Source organism: Anopheles stephensi, chromosome 2 (assembly GCF_013141755.1).
Source record: "Anopheles stephensi strain Indian chromosome 2, UCI_ANSTEP_V1.0, whole genome shotgun sequence".
Lineage (NCBI taxonomy): Eukaryota > Metazoa > Arthropoda > Insecta > Diptera > Culicidae > Anopheles > Anopheles stephensi.
Window position 1 is genome coordinate 1,743,869 of NC_050202.1, and position 26,168 is coordinate 1,770,036.

At 45.7% G+C, this 26,168-nt stretch overlaps 2 protein-coding genes across 8 annotated transcripts in view; one reads left to right on the plus strand and one right to left on the minus strand.

Annotated features, from left to right (window-relative positions):
- Window positions 1–15: 15 nt before the first annotated feature.
- The window catches only part of LOC118504870, a 59,845-nt gene continuing 33,692 nt past the window's right edge, over window positions 16–26,168 (minus strand). For all 7 annotated transcript variants that reach the window (XM_036039919.1, XM_036039918.1, XM_036039916.1 and 4 more), the window contains 6 exons: window positions 24,503–25,293; window positions 22,977–23,169; window positions 7,302–7,503; window positions 5,150–5,514; window positions 4,477–5,083; window positions 16–4,412 (listed from right to left, as the gene is read on the minus strand). In XM_036039919.1, coding sequence (XP_035895812.1) covers window positions 1,171–4,412; window positions 4,477–5,083; window positions 5,150–5,514; window positions 7,302–7,503; window positions 22,977–23,169; window positions 24,503–25,293 — 5,400 coding nt within the window. In that variant the 3' untranslated portion in view covers window positions 16–1,170. The remainder of the gene's footprint in view (window positions 4,413–4,476; window positions 5,084–5,149; window positions 5,515–7,301; window positions 7,504–22,976; window positions 23,170–24,502; window positions 25,294–26,168) is intronic.
- On the plus strand, window positions 5,924–7,729 carry LOC118504875. The gene is made up of 2 exons (XM_036039927.1): window positions 5,924–6,824; window positions 7,146–7,729. The coding sequence occupies exons 1-2, from the start codon at window positions 6,532–6,534 to the stop codon at window positions 7,264–7,266; spliced, it is 414 nt and encodes a 137-aa protein (XP_035895820.1). The 5' UTR covers window positions 5,924–6,531; the 3' UTR covers window positions 7,267–7,729.

A 26,168-nucleotide genomic window follows, 5' to 3' on the forward strand; every position in this document is an offset into this window, starting at 1 on the left:
TAACTCTTCCTAATCTTGCTTATTACTGGTTTTGTTTTATTGTTTGTCCCTTCCGCCATCGCTCTACGGTTGATTCCAGTGTTTCCAGACATCAAACGGTTGGCCCTTGCCCTTGTCTCTCTACCGAATCCGTTAACAATATCTAATGTTGCATATTTGTGTTATTGTACGCCACACACCTTTAGCATTGCCCTTCGCTTCGCTTCTGTTCGCTTGCTTCGTCCCTAACCTTGACGTGACGTACATTTTGTAATGGGAAGAGAAAGAGAGACATTACACGCTATGTAGTATGTATGTATCGTATCGTATGCATAGATTAGTATGGCTGTTTTGCATTCGTATAATATCGTCCGCTCGTACAATATGACAAACGGGACTGCAGCAACTGCCCAAGAACTCGTATCCTTTCCTATCTGAATCTCTCTTTTCCAGCTGCCTTCACCAGTTGTTTTTTACACGGGGTTTCGGTTTCAATTTCGTATCAATAGTATTGAGTGGGCGCACACACACACACACACGCGCACGTGTTTGTATTTTCTTACGTCCATCAGCTACTTAAGCTTACCACATCTCAGTGTAGTTACATTTTGCATTAAGGTCTATTGCTAATTGGCGATCCCTAGCAGAGCTTCTGTCTCGTGTCGCAAGCTGTTACATTTCACTACTGTACGCGCCTGTTTTTATGCAACTATTCTTCGCTACCAGTTTGATTCGTTACACTGTGCATACAAAACGTGACATCCTCACACCTCTGTTACGCTCTTAAGCAATGTACACAGCTCATCCCGGGTCATCCGATATCCAAAAACAAAAAAATAACCATTTCCTTACTACATTTTATCTAAATAACAAATAAACGTACCCTCGTGACCCTAGCATTTCGGGTGGCAAACTTAAAAACGGAAGAAAAATATAATACAATCAATGTGAACGATGTATCCCCTGCCATGGGGATAGCTAGCAAATAATAGAGGACTCGCACAACACACCCACAGATACATACACGCACGCACAAACACACACACACACGCACACAGTTGTCTAAGGAACACAAAATGGGCAACACAACAGCGTTTACAACAGTTCAGCGGCGTGGATCGTGGGGCTGGCGGCACGATCGCTACCGCTTCCACTTCTGCTGCTCCTGGGCGACGTGGAGGAGAACGACGACTAGCTCTTGGTGATTGGAATGCCCTGCGGAAGGTTTTTGTACAGCTGCAGCAACTGTTCCGGCGGCAGGCTCTGCAGGTAGAGGCCCGGGTTTGCGTACAGCTGCAGATAGATCGGATCGAACGGAGGTGGAAAGGCGGCACCGGCTCCAGGCGGAAGTCCCGAGAGTGTCGGTGGCACGACTGGAATGCGGGGCACGGTGACCGGTGAGGGTGGCATTGCGAGCGGAGGAGTCCCGGGCAACGGGGAGCCTGCTCCGACGGTAGACACGGGGGACACGGGTGAGCCTTGGCTTGGGGAGGATTGCTGCTGCTGCTGCTGCTGCTGCTTCTGGGAAAATTGTTGATACATTTGCAGCTTCTGCTGTTCTTCGGAGGCTTTCTGTTGGAAGAACTTTTGCTGCTGCTGGAGCTGAACTTGTTGGAGTAGCTTGATCTGCTGGCTTAGGGGATGGTTGGCGGAGGTGGGTGAATCGGCTTGCGGAGGATGATGTTGCGGAGAGGGCGAGTTTGATTGTAACACCGAGGGCGGAACCATTCCTAAGCTGCCCGGTGGCATCGGGAATGGAGGCATAGAGGAGACAATGTTTGGCGGCGGACCGGAAGGTGCTCCCGAAGGGGGTAAACTGCCGGGAATGCTTGGTGATGGCGCATTTGGGACAGAACTGGCCGCTGCTGCTGCTGCTGCTGCTGCCGCTGCCGCCGCGGCCTGTGAGTTGGATCGTCTTCGCTGCGTCTTCTTCGTCGTTGGTGGTGCGAGTGGGGATTGATCGGCGAGCGTGCCGAGCAGCTGCGTCAGCCCCGGAATGGACGACTTTGAGATGCCGGACGAGGAAAGTATGCTGGCCATCAGGACCGGGTTCACTTTCTGCAGGTTGGCCAGCGTTTCGAGCAGACTGTTTGGAGATGCTCCCGTACCCAGCAGGCCCAGCTGAGCGGCGGAGGACGAGGGAGGTGGAGGCGGCGGAATGGTTGTACCGTTGGTGGAACTGGACGAGGAGGAGGACGCTGAGGACGGGCCAATAGTGACCTTGGGACTGGGCTCCTTCATTGGTGCTGCAGGACCGTCTCGTAATGGCACAATTTCATACGCTTTCGATTTCTTGTGTCCCATCATCGAATTGGACGACGCGGACGATGCCGACGCTGCCGCCGTCTGCTGACTTGGCACCGGAACGGGAATATTGAGCGGCGTCATCATTGGCGGAAGACCTGGAGCACCACCAGAGCTGTGATTGGTGGACGGACCGGGAACGAGCGTTATCTGCAAGCTTGGAGCCGTCCGAGAGGCAGGTCCTGTACGATTATTCTGCCGCATGTTACCACCGGAAGAAGAGAAATCCATTCCGGGTAGTTGACTTTTGTTGGAAAGATTCGCCACACTGTCTACGCCCGCCATCATGCCCATGCGGCCTGTTAGATCGAGAAGATCCGGTGCCGGGACGGGTGCTCTCGGACGAACCAGCTCTTTCGGATCGCCGAAAATCTTCCCCGTGCGTGTGTACATACAGTGCGTCTGGAACTCGAGTGGAGTCGGAATGCATTTGCGCGGCTGCTGATCGTTACGCTTCGTTGAGGCCTCGGGCCGTGGCGGTGTCGTGTTCAGTTCAGCCGTTATATTAATACGCATCGGATTGGGCGGTCCCGTGCTTTTACCGAGACTCGAGAAGATACTTGCTCCGTTTGAAATCGGTGTCACTTCGAGGCCACCTTCGCGTAGAATATCCAACTTGCGCTTCTTCATCGGTGGCAATAGCGAGGGAATCGGACGCATGGCTTGACCTGCTTGTTTACGGTTCGCGGATGACGATCCTGCAGGACCCGATGGAGAACTTTCGCATTCATTGTCACTATCAACAAGGTCGATTACTTCCGTTGCGGCTGGCGTTGCTGATTGCTGCTTACCCGAGTGTTCCATATCCATTGATGTTCGTCCGCCACCTGCGAGAGCACCAGCTCCGCCTCCAAGGAACGCTCCCGCCATCATCATGTTAGCCGGGATCGGAGTGATTGTGGTTAGACTTTGACCACCGAACAGACTCGCCGATCCAACTCCACCGCCAAGCAGTGGAATATTCTCCTTCTGACTAGCACCCATAAACCCGCCCGCGTCCATGAGCATCCCTCCACCAGACCCACTTCCCTTCCGATCGTTCTTCATTCGGACGTGCCTCAGGGAACTGGTCTTCGAGGGTGTTGTCGGCACACAAGCACTGGACGTAATCGATAGCGTTCCGCTGGTTGGACACACCGAAACTTCCTTTATCGTTAGATCCGGATCCGTGCCCTGTCGATTCAGCGGGAACAGACTCAGTGAAGATGCACCTTCCGACGGTGATCCTGCTCCTGACGCGATCGTCGTCGAAGCGGATTTAGGTGTCGTTGCAGCCGGCTCAATGTTAAGCTCCTGGCCCGATTTGTCCTGCTTGAAGCTATACTTGAACTGTCCCCCAGATTCATTCGGACTTCCGGCACCGGATCCTGGCACACCGCCAGATCCGTTTTTATCATTCGATTGCACTGTTATCTGCTGGATCTGGATCTGATTCGTGATCTGTATCTGGTTCGTGATGTGCTGCGGACTCTGTCCACTCAACGACCCATGCTGATGATGATTGCTATTTGGCTGGCTTGCGTGATGGTGATTGGCATTGTGCGGATGGATCGTTGTTTGATGTACCGTGATCGTCGTGTGCGGCTGCTTGATCTGTATCTGAGATGACTTTTGATCCTTTTCATCCAGATTGGGGCGAACGATAACTGTTAGTGGAACCGATACCGGGGACATTCCCAGATGCACGCCACCATTCGGACTGCCTCCCCCGGATCCATTGCTGTCCTCCTTAAGACCGCTCTTCCCATACAGTTCATCCCTTTCCACCAGCTCTCGTTTAACCGAAAAGTCCAACCCAGCGTTTCCATTGTTTTCCATCAGCGCAAGTGATTTGCTGTCCGGATCTCGCTTCTCCAACTTCACGTCGCGCAGCAACCGAAGCTTATTTTCCAGCTCATCGTCTCCCACCAACAGCAGGGTCGATTCTCGCTTCAGATCCGTATCCTGATCGGCAGCCAGCTCGCGTAAGTGCTTCTCAAACGGAAGTATAATTTTCTCGTACTTCCGTCGACTGAGAACTCCATTTTCGGCACCCGTTCCTTGGAGCAACTGGTTCCACACCTCCTTATCCGTCACCGCACTGTAGCCTCCGATCTTCTGCACCTTGGCATACACCGCGTACAAACTCACTGCAGGGGAAGAAAGAGATCCGGCTTAGTACAAGCTTTTACACGTCATTCCATGCATACATACCATTCTTCAACGAAGAAGCCTGACTATCCGCATACTGAAGCGCCCTTGGATCGAGGAATTCCTGCAACCGCTGCAAGAACTCGCGCTCGGCCGAGCTCATCCTCTCGTTCACCCGGAACAGATTATCGTCCTCCTCTTCCTCATCCTCCTCATAGTCCATCTCTTCCTCGTCCTCATCCGCATCATCCTCCCGATCGCGATCCTTCGATGCACCGCGCGCCGAAGAAGACCCACCATCTTCTCCATCCTCATCCACTTCCTCTTCATCGTCCTCCGATTCTCCACCACCACCAGCAGCTGCCAGCGACGAGTTGGAGGACGACGAGGATGATTTCTTGCCACCGGCTCCTCCACGGCCCGCCTTGCGACCTGCTTTCGTGGCCGAGGATTTCGACTTCTTGGGTGTTTTCGTTTTGGACGTGGATTTGGATCGATTGCGCTGGGACAGGTGGTTGTTGTTGTTCCCGGTGCTTGGCTTGACTGTGCCTGCCGAGGCGGATATAACCACGCTGATCGGTTCCTGCTTCGTTTGGGACGATCCTCGCGAAGGTCGGGGATTGTAGCGTGGGGTAGGATGGAGATCGATAACCTTCTTGCCGGGAGATACCTACAAGATGACGGAAATTCTCAACAATCTGTTTCGAGCTGTGCATACTCTGTCCATACGCCTTACCTTGCTGTAGGAATAGTCCGAAACGTCCGATTCGTTCGATTCGCTCTCGTCCGAACAGCCTTCCTTCTTCGTGTACTGCGATGAGTCGGAGAGAGTTTTCTTCCGTTTGCCGCGTGGTCGTCCCTTTAGCTTTGGCGCCAAATGATTGCACAGTAGTTCGTGCGTCTCCAGCTCAGGATAGTCGAACGTTTCTTTGCAGAACATTATCCGCATGTTGGGGACGGGTGCGACAAAGCCTCCGAGCGTTTCCACCAGCGCATTCCGTAGCCAAGCATCCTGAACTCCTTCCAGACGCTTCAGTAGCGCCCGATAGCGACAGTATCGTGAAAAGCTCAAGACTGCCACCTTGGATACAATGTTTTCACCTGTTGGGCGAGAAGAACCGGAGAGATCAAGGTTATTACAAAATTAATGTTGATCTTTTCCATCCTTCAACTATTGGGCGGTACTTGGAAAAATTTGTCAGAATTCCTATCACCGGCATCTGGATCCTATTTCCAGACGTCCCCAACCATCAAGCAGTTACCTTCATTCGCCAACAGCAGCGCTATCACCCCATGATCATTAACACACCACTTCACACCAGCAGTAAAGTAAAATAAACACCCGTGTCTACACCCTGCCCGCCATGATTTCCCCACCCTCACGTATTGCTGCCCCAAACACTTGCCGGCATGTTTTTCGCTGATCAAGCATTAGGTCAGCCGCAGCAACACACGCACACTACGCTCGCGGCTTCAAGTGCGAATCAGCAGCACCTAACGTTCGGAGCACATTCCACGGGTCGTTTCGTAGCCAGTTATTGCAAGACTTCTTTTGCGGTCGGTCGTGTTTCGTTCCAGGCAGGCGCGAAGATGACGGAGTAATGAAATCATGTTTGATTGTTTGTGAAATGAGGAAGTACTTCAGGATAAACATTCCGTCGGCAAGATATATTCCTCACTGCTAGAATCGCTTGAAAGACGGTGTCGGATTCTTCACCAACGTAGACACAAGAGAAAACAGCTAACGGTGTGAGATAGAGTGTAGTGTGTAAATTTTAGCTCGGAGTTTCTTTTCCACGCTTCCCACCTCGAGGTCTTCCGAGTTCTCTACCGAGCACTATACACACGTCCAAAAAAGCGGTGCAAAACATTACGTAGCTCTACCGAAACGTTTGCAGAATACAACGACCACAGCTACAGAGCGTGGCCGGAATTCGAGCACGTTGGCGTTGGCGTTTTCGGCAAACGCACACACATCCCACAGCACGTCGCATGTAAGATCGTAGCGTAGCGTCAGCTCTGGATACGCAAAATCGTCGTCAGTAAGAGCGCGAGCGTCCTACAAAGAGCACCCATCTGTTCCGTGTTTTCTGTTGTCATCTGGCAGCTCAATAGAAGATGACTTCCTGGCAAGGACTTCTCGTCCTAGTTGGTCTCTCGATCCTCGCCCTAATCAGTGAGCAGCAACAGGACAAAGGAGCTGGAGTTGAGGCCAGTATGATCTACACCGGTATTAAGCTACCCTTTCCGCGACATCGCATGTTCTACAAATCAGTTGGTGAGCGGAAGATTGGCCCCAACCTCTACGAGGTCAGCACGATCATCCAGGAGGATATTTTGCTCCGTAAACAGTGCGAATGCATGCAGCGATATCGGTGTCGCGTACCGCGCAACATCTTCTACCTATCAAAGTGAGTGTATAGAATTACTTGGCATTTCTGGCACTTCTTCGGCAAAACCGACACATGAAATCATCCATGACCGAACGCGCTCCGCGGTCCGTATTTATAGCCGCGGGACCTGTCAGCGCAAACAACAACAACCAAAACTCGTGCGCGTACCGCCGGCTGTGAAGAAATTCCGAATGTGCGATACACATACATTTTGGTTCTCCTATCTTATTCCGGCCTCCGAGCATCGTCTAATTGATTCGCGCTACATTTACTCCCTCTTCTTCTACTTTGTTGATGCGTATTCTCATCGTTTTTTTGTTTTCTCTGCGTTTGTTGTAGCCGCGATTGCCATCACCGCGAAAAAGTGTGCTGCGAGCTGCTGGAGAATGCGTACGAGTCGACCAACGATACCGCAGCGATCGAGCAGCAGGGTGGTTTCGTGAGCGATAATGAGATCTAAACGCACGGTGCCGTGGGCAGGCTGCTTCAACTAACCTGAATGCTTCTCCTTATCGACATCGCCAAAGTCGAGCGACGAGTTCTTGCTGAGATGTCGCGTCATCCCCAGGCAATCCTTGGCACTGTGTTCGTCGAAGAGCGTTAGCAGTCCCCAACTCCATTCCTGCTCGGTATCGATCCAGTTCAGGAGATCCTCGGCCCGCAGTATCACCTTGTCCGAGATCGCAAGCACCTCGTCCTGGGAAATCGAGAGAAGGAGAACATCAACTTATTAGTAACATTAAAGTATGTCATTATAACACTAGATTTAAATAATGTAGGATGACGGCAAAAATTGCATTTATAACACGTGACTTATATTTCCCTTTAACGATTTTAACAACTATTTAGAAATGAGATTTTATACGCAGCAAAACGATATTTTTTAAAAATAATAAATAAATCCTACAAAAATTAAAAATGTATTTTTACCTAAAATTTACAAATCTAAATTGCAACAACAAACCGTCGAAGTAAATGTAGCTCAAATTATTCGAATCTCAAAATTCACCCAACATCTATGCGCGCCATCTGGTGGTGAGTAGCTGAAACTCTCCAATTGCTTCCTGCGACACAGCCGCATACTGAGCGCAGTGAGCTCACTACTGCACAGTGGACGAAGGTAATTTTTCAATTAACCCAACTAATCCTCATTCCATAAGTAATTATTACTTATTACATTCTTCCCATGCTTAATATAAGTTCTTCGTTTTTCTACTAATAAAGCTAGATGTTTTAATTCAAACGTGGTCATCTGATGCCTCTTAATGAGCCATGTGATGAATGCGTTAGTGGGTGGAAAAAGACTAATTCATTTATGGTCGCCATAGGAGAACAATATTGAGCATTTGCACATCAGATTCTGCATTTGAATTCAAAGCTTCGTGAGGAAAGATAAACAATCGTGCAAAATCGAAACACACCACGCTCCAAAAATGAAGCCATTAGCCAACAATAAAATAAATTGGGATACTCAAGTGAAAGAACGCCCGGAGCAGCAATTGATCGAAAGCGCACCCATACGACCAACCAGCTCACTTCAGCCACGGCGAACCAGTCGTTCCGCTCACTAACCGTACAGTGAGTGAAATAAAAATAAATTCATCTAATTATAGACATTAGTGCACACTACGAACGCCCCTGTTTTTCCATCCCAAAACAAACGGACGCAATCAATGCAAATCACTAATATCACTTCAAGAAGATGGCAACATATTGCTGTAGTTCTGTGTGTAAACACGCACATGGGGAGGCCAATGATGACGGCGAGTAAAAGATTAGAACAGTACACACGCACCGCGTATGGGCGGTGAGACTTGGTTGAAGATATCAAGCATTCCTCTTATCAATTTTTATCGAGATCTCGTAGGACATACATTGTGTGCCCTTTTTTATCCCCATTTTTTATCCATTTTATCTACCAACCCAGATCCAATTGACAGATAAAAATAACACTTTGATGAATTGAATTATTTTTTTAATTTGATTATCATCTCGTCCGTGTCCTTCATAAGTGCTCCACTCTCCAAAGCCCAGCGAATAAATAAAAGATGACACAAACTGCGAAAATCCGCATCAATTAGCATACACAGGCACAGACACACACACACACAGCCGAGCATGGTTTCCTCCTCCCTGCGTGCCGAGTTCACTGACTCCTTCACTGGGCCGACAAGTATCGACGGCGTGTTCGACGTGCGCACGCAATATTTTCCCTCAAAACTGTCAATGGTTCTGTAGCGTCTTTCCGGCGTGTGTGTGTGTGTGTGGGGTGTTAAAAAGTTAGGCAAACAAAACACACAACAATCGAGGAGAGGAGTGGACCGCCCTATACAGTTGATTTTGACACACTTTTTTACCCCCCAAAAAACAAAATACACTTCAAAAGTGAGGAACTACCAAACAACCAACGGCCAGAGGTTTCAGAGGAAAGTGGCGCACGAAAAAGGGTGCGGATATATAATAAAAGTTGAGAACACAGTGGTGTGGGCGATGGCGATGGCGGTTGGCCAACGCAATAATGCCAAAAATGTGAAGCAGAAACGCAAAACGAAGAGCGCATTTGCACACTGTGAGCAACAATTTTGCGCGAGGAAAACTTTCAATCGAGACCTCTTGGGCAGAATGTTTGGAAGACGCGTGTGGGATGGAAAACGAAGCGAGATTGAAATAAATCGAGAAGAAAAAAATCGTTTAGAAGTAAAAAGCTGTTGGAATTTATGAAAAGAGTAGTAAGTTTTAATGTCTAGTAAAGTAAAGAGCAGAATTAAATCATAAAAACCTCTAAATAATAAATAAAGAAACTTCATAGTATTCACATTTTGACTACTTTGTTAGCAATTTCGTTCTTTACTGTTTGTTACTACTTTCTTTGATTAATTGTATTACTTTCTCTATTATTCATTTTATTTTCTGCAATACTCATCTTCTCAATTCATTATTTCGCACACCCGCTATGCCATCTCAGCCGTCGCCACTTTGATCTCATTAAATCTTTTATTTGCTTAGTTTTTGCTTTCCGAAATTCAATAACTCCAGCACAATCACTAGAACTCTCACACCCATTGTACCATTCCGAAAACGAAACACCATAAACCAGACCCCCGAAAAGCCATAAAAAACTCCTCGTCGGTCCTTAATCTACTGGTCCACGAAGAGGCATGGGTGACCTACTGCGGGTGTGTCTGCCGGGAGAGGGAAGCGTTACAGTAGCTACAAACAAACGTCTCGATTTCACGAACTATTCACCTACTGCTTCTCCAACTGCATCAAACAAACTCCACTCTAGTATTCTCCCCAGTTTTCCCGGTACGTTACACAGACAAAAGTTCAGAGAGTTCAGACTTGGGCTTCAAATGTTTTGCACTGCATTTTCATTTCACAGGAAAAATAGACACTGCCCAGTTTGGAGAAGGTGAAGCAAGAAAGGCACAAAGAAATGAGAGAGGCAAAAAACGACCCACCGACTGAAACGGCGAAAAGTTCCCATCCCTCAGAAGGAAACCTATGAGCCCTAGGAAGATTGACGCTGGCACGGCAAATATGCGAGACTATGGGCGGCGAAAGTGAAATAGACTGAAAATAGAACAAACTGGCCAAACCTGGTGGGAAAAATGGCCCCCAAGAGAGAGTAACTGGGAGAGGTGATTTAGTTTTGAAAGGGATGATCGGCTAGCATCGTGGTCGCGCTCAAATGTGTGGACAAAAATGCGTTTCCTCAAAGGGAAAATCAAGATATTCGTCGTTCCAACAACGATTCAATTTTGCAAGTAGTAGGCAAGAGGCTTCTCTGGGGGTGGACTCTGGAAAATCGGCGAATAGAGCATGCCAAGAGCAATGCGTTGGGCCAGAATTCCGATCGATATTTGAATCCGGCTGATGGCGACACAATGTATCACAAAAACCATAAGTGTTGTAAGTGATTGCGCTTTATCACGAAAGGGATGTGTGTGTGTGTGTGTGTGTGTGTGGGTTTGGTTTGGAAAAGAGCAGTTTACGAATATTCCAGGCCCAACCGACCGACCGTCTTATCAACTTCATAAAAAAGGCAAATAATAAACTCGGAAAGCGCGTCCCGATGCCTCGCAGTTGCATTTGCAGTAATTTATTGCGTGATGTTGACTAATCAACCCACACACGAACGCTCCGTTATCAGTGAGCACGTGATTCAAGATTACGGTAGCATCGAGTTTTGACGACTCTCTGATAGGCTCCTGCCTAAAACACGCCCAGCTAAAGAGAGGATAATTAGACAAAAATAAATCATAACGCTGATAAGCGATTACTGCATCTAATTATGTTGGCAGTAAAAGCGGAAAAAGAAGGAAAAAAAAACCCCATACAACACCAACCGCAAAACAAACATCGTAATCGCAGTATCAAAAGCACACGATAGGAGATAAAAGAGAAATTGCAAATCATCATCACATCACGGCACGGCGCACAGTCGAAGCAGAAGCAACGCATTTCGGTCACCACGTCACAGACGACGGCGTGGTTGGTGGTTGCGACGCACGCTGTCTGCTGCAAGGAACCGGTTATCGACCTCCGGGACCAGGCACCAACGGATATACACCAACCAGATATGCAGAGCATCGACGTGGGGCGACATCTGTTACGATGGGGTGGCGGCAAGTACAAAAAAAAAAACCACGGACGACAAAAGACAAAAAGAGAGTATTTTTTATCCATCGAATGCAACAAAATGTGCAACATCTGGGTGTGTGTGTGTGTATGTGTGTGCATGTGTCTGGGAGAGACGAGAGACAGACATGAAAAGCAGGGATAAGAGGGAAAAAAGGGGAAACAAGACATGCAAAGTATCCTTTCCCGTAAATGTTGGGGATGTGAGATGTTGTTTTTCATTTTTAAAGAGCATGTTATTCTCTATTTTGCTCTAGAACATCTCCCTTTCTGTACGAAAAATAAATAAAATCAGGGTTTTAACGTAAATAAGCAGTGTTGCATTTAAAATGATAAACAACATTCTCATTTCCATGCAGCTGTATGACTCTTAACACTGTCCTGCTTATTGTTTGCAATTTGTTCATATACAAATTTCTAATCATAGCTCGTTATTCATTTGATATGACAAACGAAGCATTATGTTAGGCTTATATATTTTCAATTATTATACAAATAGTATGATGATGGTGTTTTGTTTGATGTAGCAAACAAGACACTAATTTAGCCAAACTAATACACTGTTACACTTATTATGTGTGAATAAAACATTAATGGTGTTGCATTTAAAATCACAAAAAATTGACAATTTTTTACAAAATATGTAAAAGCTCTGACTAAATGTTTTGGACATTGCTTGCTGTTTTTAATGATAGTTTTTATAGACGGTGTGTCATTTGATATTATAAAAATGACAGTAGTTTAGGCAAATGTTTCATTAATATTTAGGCATAAAAACCCTTCTTACGAATCATGAGCATGGAATTAACACCCTATTTTTCGAAAATAGTATCAAATGCTGAGCAAACAATATTCTACATGACTTTGAGGTTTAGTCTACGCTTCAAATCAGTCAAAATGGTCGCCGCAAATCGAACGGACGTGTAAGAAAGACACACAAATTACACACAAGGGACAAAGAAAAGCACAAGCTCATATAGTGTTTCGCGACGCGTTTGCCTGCATCCGCGTATCGATTGCAACCGGGCGTGTTTTATTTTTACACCGATTCGGCTCGTTGATGGTATTCCCGCGTCCTGTCCCCCACCCAGTCACTTCCTCCCAACCGCACCCACCACTAAAGGAAGAAAGTGACGTTGCAGTAATACATTTTGAAACAGAAACAAGGTGGAACGGATAGTGTGCCACAACAACAAGCAAAAACAAAAACAAAAGCAGAAAGATATGCATAAAAGTCTCACGCGCATAAGTCAATCGTGAAAATCGTGCACTGTTCACTTAAGCCGTCTAGAGAGACACACCACCAACTAAAGGTGAGCTATTTAGCGGAGTGGGGAAAGGAGGGAGGGAGAGAAGCGAGGAGTAATCATATTTGCAATCACCCACCCCATCGTAAGCCAACCCCTCCCCGGAGGGTGCTCCAATCGTCACGGGTAAGGGATAATGGGCCAGAATGCATAGAGCGCGATAATGATCAAATCATTCATCAAACATCCGTTTGCTATTTTTACATGTCGGAGGAGGGTTGTTTCCTTTTTTTTTCTCTCTCTTCTTCTTCGTTTTATTGAATACCTTGTGCTTATCTGGGTGTTTCACCATCGTTGGCTGTCTTTTTTAGGGTCGTATTTTTAAATACCATCAATTAGTGTATGAACTGTATAAAAGTCAAGCACATAATGAGGTGCTTAAAAATAAAACAATAATTTGAATAAGATAAGAAAATTATATTCATTTTACTCAAATAAAAACCAATATTTATAACAATTTAAAAAAACTACACAAAACAATTTGACCACATTTTGCTTAATTTTCGATTTCTCTTTAGTCGATGACCACTAAACAATAACATTCCACTTGCTTGTCATCGGAAATGTCAAACATCAATCAAAATGTCATTGCCGTTTGCTTTGCGTTTGTGCTACCGGTACTGTCCGCAACAACCCGAGAGGGTAAAGGTTGCACAAAATGAAAGTTAAAGCACTATATTTACACAAACTATTTATCCCCTGACTGGGGGGATACGAAAACCAGCCGCCTAAGGGTAGATGCGCAACCAATTATTTGATGGACGTGAGTGAGTAGTGAGCTATTTTTGAAACATCACAATAAAAACAAAGTTCTCGTGAGTTTTGTGTTGGCCACAATTATGTAACAAAAAAAAAGCGGTGCGAAAGCTAGAACTGGAAAATGCCATTTCTCCAATTACAAATCAATCAAACAAATTAAAGAGATATCTCTTTCGCTGATCGCGATCGACAAAACTACGCTTTTCGATGACCTATTGCACCGTGGAAAGGGACGGGAGCGGACATCGAAGCAGCGAATAGACGTGATGGTTGTGCTAAATAAAATTCGCAAACGGACCAGAGGGCATCATCCAACCCGACCCGATCCTGTACGAACGCCATCATCGGCGTCCAAACGGCAATCAAAATATCGACCAGCGCGCTGCTGTTGCTGCTACTTCGGCTGCTGCTGCTGCTTCTGGCCGCTTCTGCTGCTCTGATTGCACACCAACCATACATACAATTAAAAAACCAGTTCCGATGGAAAGCGAAAAGAGCGAACACCGAGAGATGCCTCGCAGACGCATCCGAGACGTCTGTGGACGGCGGTGCGCATCGTTGCAGTTAGCAGAGTGAGAAAAAGTTTTTCTTTTCATTGGTTGGCTTCACGAAATGGACGCGAACAGGAAGGGATGGTGGAAAAGGGTACCGAAGCTGCTTGCGTCTTGAGTTTCAAGCGACATACAACGCAACGCAAACCTCCGTAACAAGTGAAACCGTATAACGGCAATAAAAAGCGTTGGGAAGAGCAGAATGCTGCTGCGTAACACGCGTAACGGTTGGTAACGCAACCTTCTGCATCAACGATCAACATCAGCTACGTATGTAACCGAGCTTGAAGGTTTGCTGGATGTTGTTAAAAAGTGGTATTCTAAGTAAATTCTTTCATAAACCCTACTCTATAAATAGTCTCCAAAACATTCGCAACAACTTTGCGAACTGTTTTCTCTTTCATCACACCAAGAAGTGTTGCCGAGTTACTTGCCTCTTCCGCACTCTACCTCTTAAAGCATAATTAATAATGCAAATAAATTGATGAAAACTGTTGCCTGGTACGGATCTAGCGCCAAACCGGCGGGGAAATTTATGCGCCTTGACCCATTTTAATAAACACACTCGCCTCGTACCGCGTGTCGTAGACTTTTCTCTCGCTGGACCAATAAGGCAGGGGAAATAAAAGGGAAAAGGCAAACACAGCACGAACGACAACGAGATGGTCACAGCGCGTTGTTTTTACGTCGTTTAGCAAATTGAGCAGGGAAGGAAAAATGAACCAGCTTTTTTGCGCTTTACCGACAACCACCGTTCGTTCGACGGGGTCTGGAATGAGCATTCGAATTATGTCCTCAAGCATACAAAATCAAATCTCTTCTAGATCGGATCGCTCAAATCAAGATATATCCGTCAACAACCGTTAAAACTATTTTTTATGTATATTATATTATCTACATTGTTTATGGCACATTCGAGAGCTTGTATAGTAGATTTTTTTACATACAAAAAACATATTTTTTCTTTTATTATTGATTTCAAATCAATGAACAAACCTCTCAAAGTACAAACAACTATAATTATGCAAAAAACCAACTCACACACATGCAATCCCTTTGTAAACAGTTACACAGCAGCTATTTTTTCTACCGTGAAGGGTAACACAACAATCAAGCACGAGGAAGAAATAACTCGCAGCTAAATGACAGTTGGGGAATGAGTGTAGTGTTTTGTACCGCCTTACTCGTTGTTTTCTGTGAGGTCTTTTTGCGTAGCATTTCCTGTTTTCAATATTTCCCCCTTCTTTTAATGTTCTTGCGCATGTCTTACATAGACGAACGTTATAATTTAAATTTCTATATCGGACAGAAGAAAAGTTAGTTATCAAAGCTAATTTATATAATTTAACAAAACATGCATATTGTTAAACAAACCAAACATATTTTCCATTCAGTTTCAAACCTTTCTCCCTACATTTCTCACATCCCAAACAATATGGTGATAAATGTTGATAAAAACCAGACTCCTCTCTCTCTCTCTCGCGTGTCTGTTTCGGCGTGTTCCAATTTTGACTCCGAAAACAGAAACATATCACGCTCCATAGAAATGGAAAATTGTATCACAAAACAACAAAAAACCATCATCTTTACTTGTCACAGGTTTAATGTCGCGTCCCATAAGAAGGGCTCACTGTCTCACTGCTGGAATGCAACGCACGATTTGAGGAACCGTTGTGGTTGAAAACCAGAGAAACAGATAGAAAAATTATTCCACTCCAGCTCGGCCGAGAGTCAAGACGTTGGGCGAGGGCCAAGAGCGCGCGCGAAGAGGGAAAGAACGCAATAAATTAGTTTTCTTGACCTCCCCCCCTCTCGCCCTGTTCGTCGCCACCCTTGCTGTCCCTGACCCCGTTTCCGCGCCGCATCCACTCACTCACAAAAAAAACCCACCCCGAAGACCCAAAGAACGAAGAACGAATATTTCGGAACAAACCGCCGAACAAAACTCCGTGCGCAGTGTGCATTCATGCTATATTCCGCGCGTTGTACGGCTAGTGCGCTCCTTCTCTTGCACGCTGTGGCTCCGACGATGACGACGGCTCAACGTGGCCTTCACCACGGTAAAGAAAAGAGACCTGGCGGGACCTGGCCTCTGTGGCATAGGAAATCAAACATAGACCCTAGGCCGAGTACCGCCGGGAGGGCGAGAAAGAGGCACACGTGCAAGTGGTGAGCATTGCATTTGTGCTTCGACTACTTGCCTATCTCTGTTTTGTGGTTCCTCGTCTCACCTTCCCCCACCCGGTCTCCCTTCCCTGATTCGATTGCCGTCTACGAATCTATGATCGCATGTTTAGCTCCATGCCTCTTCTCTCTCGGCGTTACAACAACCCTGAACACATCGCGTCTCTTCGCTCTCCAGCCCACCGTGTGCCAGAGCATAGGCGAAATACCATTTCCGACTTCACAAAAAAAAACAGCAGTACAAGCTTAAGTTTTTTATTATTCATCGATGCTTCTCCTTCCTACATCAGCCCTCTTATACATACATATCGAGCCCGAAATAAAAAGGAAGCCAACGTTGCCCTGAATGATTAGGAAAGCGATGGGCACACCACACCAAACCGCCATTTCTTCGGTTTTTGGCGATTCACAGGGAAAAGCAAACCCAAAAACCACCCGACGGCCCCCCGGGGCCGGAGAGATGGAGAGACACGACAGTACTTTATTTTCTAGTCTCGCGCCAGTCCGCAAGTCAGCGAAAACTTTGGTAACGCTTATCGGCTTCCATTTCCTGACGCGCCCGCGTATTATTGCTAAGACAACCGTTAAAAACCCGTCGCTTGGAATGGCGAAACTGGAACACCCACCAAAGCAACACGTATACACAGCCATGGTTCCCGTACAACGGCGAGACTTGTTTATGTCAGTTATCAAGAATCCTGAAGAAAAGTGTGGAGAATTTTTGAGTTGTTGCTTTTATTTAAAAGTATTGAAGCATTTTCGATCTTTTTTACGCAATTTTATGATTTCTGGTTGGAGTTTGAGTCTACTGTAGTGAAAGTTTGAATCTTGAGACAATTGACATCTTCACCATGGAATACAAGAAAATCATGATATCATACCACGCCATCGCCTGTATGTCATCAACAAGCACTTCAACGCTCTTGAGCAGCATCTGACAAGGGCAGGACCTTCACGGGGCATTTCAATTATGAAAAATTTATCAACTTCCCTTTCGGCTGACCTCAGATGCGAGCCACTACAGGCAGCGACACCACGCTCGGTCGCAACTATTCCACATCCCAAATAAGGCTCAGTGTTCGTCAGCTTTATTTTGGCCCCCATAAACGACTTCAACGAAGAAGCGGGAGCTTCAGGCTGAACGAAATCGCAACCTCATTAATCGCCACCAGCAGGTGAGAAATTGCTGCGGCTTCAGGCAGGCCCTCCACTTCTGGATGGACACGGAAACAGGATTGTGTGGTTATGTCTCTACCCCCTGTGTTTGGTTATTCTACATGGCTCGAATGGAAGAAGTATGCGTATTATGCTTTCGAGAAAGTGGGTTGCATTTAAGCCCTCTCAACCCTCCAACCCAACACACCTCTCGGACGTATTGCCGATCTTATCGACATCGCATCAATGAGCGCGCGCGTGTTGAGATCGAGATGATGATCTGCATCCTGCTTTGCTCTCACTTTCACTCGCGCTGGCGCAATCGCTCTCACTTGTGGCCGCACCACAGATGAGAATAAATTAAAGCCAGTGCCTAGCAACCGGTGGCGGAAATTGATGATCGTTCAATGATTTTATCTCAAACAAACATAGCGAAAATTGACTATATTAATAAAAACGAAATTAATTCGAATTGTTAGCAAACATTTAGAGTCTTAAATCTGTATAAACGTTGCCGTTGGGGTTGATCTCCACTGGCACTCGTAACTTATCACGTGAGCAGATTGTTTCATACCGCAGGTTAATTGCATCTGGCGTACGGTGAATTGCGATATGGATGCTATTGGAAAGCAGCCACCACTAGCCCCCAGTTCAGTGAAAACAGTATGTGTTTAAAGGAGACATACATTAAAAGCAAGGTAAAACATAAATAAAAACGCAATAAGCCATACCGTATGCGAAGCGAAGGGTGAGTTTGAGAGACGCAGCAGAGGGCAAACTCATCCATTTTCATTATTTTTCTCAGGGCGAGTGGTGAGAAAGATACTTTTTTGTTTTTTGTTCAACGTGATCCAAATTGTATCAATATGTAGACTGGACTTTTATGTGGCAGTTGTGGTTTTAAGATTGTTTTACAAACACAAATTGAATTATCTTGCTATTGAATAATTTCAGTTATTCAAGTAAGTCAAATGGATTTTTGAAAAATATTTAGTAGAGGCCTTATCGTAGTAGTGAGACATTAAATAAGTAAACACATCACAACAGTTTTACATATCGTGTTATTTACCTCAAACAATATGTAACAGAATTTCTAAATATTTCAACACGAAACTATTTAGCATCGCTTTAAGCAGTGAACAATTTTATTAAAGCATGCTAAACCAATGATCCGATAACTGATTGGAAGTATGCCACTCCACATTGGCCCATTCGCCTCACCAAGAGATATCACATTCCTTTCGAACCTCCCCATCCCAGCTGCACCCCAATTCCCGTCTCCATCTCACACCTCACCCGCCGCTGCATGCTCCACCGTTGGCACTTGTAACAAAAACGGTTTGCCATTCATCTGCCCACGACGATATGCCCCTGTACAAATAAAACACAATTCAACAGCACAACATTGCACTGTGCCAGCGACTGCGTGTGCAAGAGTGAGCAGGCGCATTGCCCAGTGTGCCCAGTGAAATGTGCAGGAGTGAGCGAGACAGGGCCATCGTTTTTGCTCCCTTCCTTGTTGCTCTTCGAACGCTTCGCTTTACAACCCCTGGGACGGTTTATGCTTATTCCCGCACTAGGTTAAAGCAATTCTCACTCTCCATTCTTGTTACTCTCTTCGCGTGCTCTCTCGCTCTTGCTCGATGCAGTAATCATACACCCCGTGAACCACCAGCAGCAGGTTTTACGCTTTTTTTTTTCCTGTAAACGAACAACCCTTCGCCGCACGGCGCTTCCCGTTTCCAACCCCCTGAGCAAACCCCTTCCTAGGGCGTTTATCGAAACGATCTACGCTGCTCCTCTCATCCAACATCGACCAATTCAACCGGATGATGTGGCTCAACGACGGGGACATAGCATAATGTGCGATAGGCGGGTTGGCTGGCTGGTGGCATTGAAGGTGGCGTGTGGTAACGTGAAGTATGTGTGTTGTATGCTTTTTTTTTGTACCGTCTAATGCCCACAGTTAAGCAATAACAACAACACCGAAAGAACGTATGTGGCTAGTAAAGGAGGCATATTCGAAAAAAACCAAAATGAGAAAACAACAATCAATTTTCAGCTGGTTGAGTTTCACAAACATTTGCAGCACATGCAACATACTGGCTACAAAATCTTTTGTATAAATCGGAAACATTATTTAAATTCGTAATCCAGCAAAAAGAATACGATTTTTTTTAAATAATTATTATTTAAATTTTCTGTCAACTCGTTTTAAATAAACTATTCAATTTCTTTTTTACAGTAATTAATTCAAAGCCGTTTGTTATGAGCTATTTAACGGTTTAGGAATAAAGTGCTTTTAATTGCGAAGCAAGACATGTAAAATTAATACCCTTCAATTTAATTCCCACCTGCCCATTATGTTCCTCCACACATGTAGACCACTTACAGGGGATTTACATACACTTCCAGGGGTGTAACAGGCGTGCACACACACACGCACATCGGAATCATTTCACGTGGCTCTCGGTTGGCTCGGTTGCAACCCGCTATCAATTCCCGTGGAGCCCGTTTCTGTTCCGATACGGCCGAAGAAGGCGTCAAGCGGCAGTTTCCAAAAACGAAGAACGTGTAAGTCGTCACAGTCGCGAAACGGAAAGACGGAACACGAGGGAGATTAGAACAGAATGACATCATTTGCGTCACCCGCTTGCTTGCCAAACGCCACCGTCACCGATTCCCACTAACGACAACACAAACTGCCACCCTGTGTGTATATCTCCGCGGTGCTCCGAGGGGGTTGTTCTTTGCTTGCGTTTCGTTTCTTCAACGAGCTTTTTCCTCTTCATTTTTTTTGCCAGATGCTATAGGGGAGGATGTGCAAAAGGCTGGTGGAGTGGATTGGGGTGTTTCTCTGGCGTTAACTTTGCCTTTCGCTCACGTACTCACCAATCGGGCACGTACGGCCTATGGAGGAACTAGAGCTACTAGTAGCTAGCCAACGTGAATAGGTCTGGAATTGTGCGAATGGTGCGAACAGTGCCTTTTGACAATAGGACAACAGCGACGGTAAATGGGAAAAAATGTGCACAGCTTTTGTAGACAAAAAAACTGACACTGAATATGCTATTGAACGAGGCAAACAAAGAAATCATTCGTTCGGAATGGCTCCCTTGAAAATATGAGCTAATTTAGACCATATTTGGTTTACAGAGTTGAACAATATAAAAATTATTGTTTTATATGAAACAAGTAAAGAAATTGAATACAATTTGTTTCAATTTTGATTCACATTTAGTTGTTATCCACTAAAATATCTTGAAAGTTATTCCCTAAAAGATTATTTCTTTGATAGCTGGAACTTTCAACATCTTTTCCTCTAAAACACTTCCTCTTTATTGCACGACGTTAGCTGACGCTCCAACAACGATTTGGCACACTTTCACTCATAGAAGAGCTATAAATATTTGTAAAAAAGTTTTCGAAAAGTTTGGTTTCAATCTTCCGAAGCCACTTTTTCCTTTGCGTGAAAAATCGCATCCCGCACATAACAACCGATCATCTCTCGCTTCTCGGGCTGATGTAATGCTGGCAACAAATCAAAACATACCACCATCACCTCACGCCGACTCCTTCAACTTCTTCTTCTGGTTGATAATGAGCTGAAGCAACACACCACTTTCGCATACTTAACACGCTTATCTCGTGTACTACCAGTGCCATACACCACCCAGCACAAACCAAACGGAAGGAACAAATATAATTACTTCTCCGGTATGTTATCGTATCTCCCTTCTTTCACAAGCCCAAACCAACCCAACCTCAATTCAATATTATCTAAATATGCGCTGCTCCGTCAAACCCAATTCGTAAAATCGGTGTCACAGGCAGAAATATAAAATGCAACTTTTTTAGACATAATATTTCCTAGATGTAGTTGTCAGATAACCGTTGCGCTAATGAGTCTCCCCAGTTATAATAACCGTGTAATTGGTGTTTTACTAATCATATCTCGCTCACTCTACTTGGCCGTTGGAGCGGTGTTGTTTTCTGGTCGAGAGCAATACTTCAAATCCTTATCTGTCCAGCAGCAGTACTAATCCAACCACTCCAAAGGCGGCAAGAGCGTGAGGATATTGTCAACGCAACGCATTCGTTATCAATTCTGCCCTGTAACAGAGGGCTTCCTATTACATCAGCCATCGAAACAAACAAAACTCACTCGGTCACACACGGTTCCGAGAAGGTTCGGAGGGTGTGTTAGGTAGGTGGGTGGGTAATAGGAAGGCAAGCGGAATGCTCATGCTGCTCCTGAACTGCACCGCGCTTAAGGTTAACTGCAATTGACACGGCCAAACCGAGAGAAAAAGGCATGTCCCCAGAACCTCTACGAGCAGCGTTACTCATTGATAACGCATAGTAACGGACGACGGGAAGGCGATGTTGGTGCAATGTAATGTGCGGTAATAAAATAAAAAATCCAACAAAGTCAAAAGTACCATTCCCGTGCACACAGAGACACACACACACATACACACGCTTTACATGGTCGGGTCGGAGTTGTAGAGCATATGCAACGGAGTGCCGCGCGAATGGAATGAAAACATAAATTTTCATGCTTCTCCGGTCGGCTTTGGCCCGGGTGAAGCACATTAACGTGGCACAGTTCATTTTCGGTACGCTAATGGGTAAAAAGTGGGCCTTGTAAGAACGAATGGCATGCAAGAAGAAGCACACGAGAGAGCCAAAAATCCCACCCTCATGACAGAGTAATTTCATTTGAGGCTAATAATTCTTCCCAAATTAAGCATACGTTATGATCAATTGCAGTGCAAATTTATATCACTGAATATGAGCATGTTGAGCTGTACTTTTCATACCTAATCGCTCTCAATATGGAGCATATGGAGAACATTGAATATAAAACAACTCAAAGAATGAATCATGGAACAAAAAAGGCACACCGCAAAATAAGACACGTAGAAAGAAGAAAGAAAACAGTCCCGCTTTTGAGCATTGATCCGGTCCCAGCAATAGAGATATGAACGAGAATCAGAGTGAAATTTGAAACGACGTCCAACACATCATAACTACAGCTCTCTCCCTTGTTCTTCTAAGGGATCTGGTTTTCATTTTTGTCAGCTGGTGTGTTTGAAATCTGTGTTCGGTCTGTCACATACTGACTCATATCTGTTAGGTATATATTTCATGAAGAGTGTGTGAATCATTGACCGATCACGAAGATTCAAGTATTTCAGTGATTCCTTGGCGCTACAACCTCGAGAGGTATCGACTTGTAATTTCTGTCTTTCTGTGACTTGATTTTTCCTCGTAGTAAAGTAGTCAGCCCTACTTACGGGGAGGCGGTCTGGATGGGATTTGAACCCTTGAAGCGACTTCTAACTCCTTAATAAAGTGGCACAACAATATTTGAACTATTTCCCTAAAAGAGACTCTTCTCTATAAGCTTCTCTCTCTTACTGTATGTTTCCCGATGAACCCACCCAAAGAACAAGGCGACATGTTTCACTTTCACGATTAAGCAATATTTCATGACCACACGCCTCTCTTCAGCTCTTCTTTTCCCCTTCCCAACCCGAGAGTAACGAAATGCTTCTTCTAAAACTTACCTCGCCGTGACAGTTACGGCCCATCGGTGTGTTTTCCGGCAGAAAGTACAGCCGGAGGGCTATCAGCAGGCACTGCTCGTTCCGATCCCGCCAGACCATCCGCAGCTCGGCGAGGCAGGCGATCGGCGAATCGGACCACGGTCGGACCGGAATGCAGTCGCCCAGCGCCAGCACCAGCGGTCGGTAGTGTTGTCTGCAAAAGAAAGGCGAACAGAGCAGGAAAAAAAAACGGGCAACGATTAGCGCGGTGATGATGTGGAAGCCGAGGACGCACAGAGCAAACGAGTTTTGGGGAGTTCTTCCACACAGTATTATACGCTGTTCGCATTCGAGATTGGCAGTTGGGATTTACGTGAGATTTTGTTTAGTTTTGCTTAATCAAATGCAAACTCCTAACGGTGGATCCGGTTTCGTGATATTGCAGCTCTTGTTCACATACACATTTTTCTTCCGATTTTACGCTCACGCAAGATGGTTTAATTGAAATTTAACTTATTTTATGATAGACATGAATCGGCGAAAATAAACAACTTTATATGACAAAATAATTAAAAAGAGAATAAAGAGCTCTGTTTAAGAATTCAATACACAAATAATTAAACAACTCTAGGCTCATAACTTTGCTACATTGTTGGCGCAAAAGTCGTTTATAGGGCACCCGGATTCCTCTCCCTGCTTTGCGGCGCGGCAAGTTCGGTTTTAAAGTTTATACACAGAGACAATCACACACAGCCGAACACGTCATGTGAATGGGCAGCGTGTGCAATGAGCGCACAAATCAATAAACGGAACCGCCACTAACGAGCGTGCTTGCTGGCCCTGCAGGCTTGGAGTCGGCGACCAATACACGCCTTCGGGTCGGGGTACAGAAAAGCAAGCAGGCAAACAAACAAGAACAGAAGAGCGTTGAAACATATTAACATAACCCGAATGGATGGGAGAGAACGTGGAAAAGGAGAAAAATCTAAATTCAAAATGTGACTCGGTTTTCGGGTCAAAACAGCGCAAGCGAAACGAACGAATAGAAAATGAAACTTGTGTTATTCCTACACTTCGCATGTTCCGTCAACCATTAAGAACATGCAAAATGGATGAGAGATTAATTAAACACGAATTTTGCGCAATCTCGTAGGTAATCGAATATATCACAGTGTTTATGGGGATAGAATTAGCATAACTTTCCACCAGGGCGATAAACAGTATCGTTATAAGCCGTCTATTGTGTGTGAAAAGGTTCAGGCAACTAGTCAAATGTGGATGGGAGAAGAAAACACTTTGAAATTGGGAACGTTAATACTTCATAAAGATAGTTCCATTCCAACTACAAAGGAAACCAATAAAAATTAACAACAAATTTGGGTTTTAATTCAAACAATTCAAAGCCTGAAACTGTGGGCCAAACCACACCAAGAGACAGTCAACAGATAATAAAGTAGATAAATTAACTCGACATGGTAAACGGCTCGGCACTAAAATAATAAAACATAAACACCTAAAACACCGGCTTCCGGGTCCAAAATACTTACTCTCGATCGACCGACGTTAATCGGCAGAGGTTGTTGTTGTTGCCGGCTCTGGTGCTGGTACCGTTGCTGCTGGCAACACTGCCACCAACACTACCGCCAACACCACCACCTGCACCACCGACGCCATTTTCGCTGACACATTTTCGTTGCGTTTGTTTTGGCTTCGCATGGTTGCCATTTTGACTCTTTGCACTGCTGCCACCGTTGGCACTAGAGCTACCGTTGTTACCGTTACTATCACTATTGCTATTGCTATTACTATTACTGCTGTTGCTACTACCATTATTATTTCCACTACTACTGCCGCCGGTCGTCGACGACGCACTACTACTGTTGGCATTGGTTTGATTGCACTGGGCAGTGTGACCGCCATTGCGGTCCTTCATCCGTTCATCCTGTTCCTCCGCCGCTGTATCGCCATCCTCACCACCCGTCGATGGCCGTTTGATGGTAGTTGCTGGTGTGGAGGAGGAATCAGGAGAATCGGTGGTGGTGGTGGTGGTGGTCGTGCCACCGACTTCGCTGGGAATGTCGACGGAAGGGCGTCGCCGATCGTGGCCATTACTGTTACTGCCGTTGTCGGTGGAGGTAGTGTTGGCAGTGCTGGGCGGTGATGGGCCACCAACACTTCCGTTGCCCGGTGCAGCGGAGGACACTGGTAGGCTGGCTACGGATGAGGCGGACGACGAGGAATTGCTGCCCGATTCGAGCGTTCCTTTGGTGCCGAACGTAATTTTGAGGCCCTTGAAAAAGGTGTACGAGCCATGGTAGCCGCAGGGTCCACCAACGACCTGTAAAGAGTTCAAGAAGAAAGAATATCTTAGAAATCATATCGATCTTAGGTCAATCAAGAGAAACATATCATAGCAAATCCCAAATCTATTTCTCATTTCAATCAATAAATGTTCACTCGTAGGTACAAATTGTATTTATTTTACTTCTACAACCTCACACACGGCTATTACTATCTATCGTGTCTTAGAGTACAAAGTATTATTCAAACAACTCTTTTTATCCACACGTTCACAGATCCCTACAGAACCCTACTTCGCATCCACCTCGTCTAGAACGAACTCGTTACCCAACCCATCTCTTCGATCAATGTCCAATTGTGACTGTAGATAATCTAGCGCCTCCAACACGTCCGGACGACCCCGACGGAGCTGTTTGGTCTTTAGTAATCGTCTTAACGCTCGAAGCAGCTCCCGCTGATCCAGTCCCAGCGATGGAGAATAGTACTGCTTCACCCAACCAACCATCCGGGCACGGTCCGACCGATCAAACTCTTTCGAAAATCCATCCACACCGGACAGGTCCTCCACTCGCAGCAAGAACTTATCCAGCTCCACAGCGATAAGCTCCCGAGTGACTCGATCTACCTCGACCGAAAGTTGATTCGCCAACGACGATGCAGGTGGACTACTCACAAGCACTGGAAATGGACGTACTTTAGTGGGCAACGGTTTCACTGGCACAGGAGCAGGTGCTTCGGAGATCTTCGTTGTAGATTGCTGAATGATTACCACCGGTGTCTGCGGTTCTGGTTGCAGCAGCGATGTTCTGCGCTCCTCAATCTCCCACGAAAGGTTCTCAGCATCCTGAGGGCTTGCGGCAGAACCTCTAGCATCACCCCAATGATAACCACCTGCGATCGGGTTAGTTACCC

Bases quoted from the DNA above. Each gene is read 5' to 3' on its own strand.
- LOC118504875 (XM_036039927.1), top strand. From the start codon at position 6,532: ATGACTTCCTGGCAAGGACTTCTCGTCCTAGTTGGTCTCTCGATCCTC. The intron at 6,825-7,145 runs GTGAGTGTATAG...CGTTTGTTGTAG, and splicing joins AACATCTTCTACCTATCAAA to CCGCGATTGCCATCACCGCG.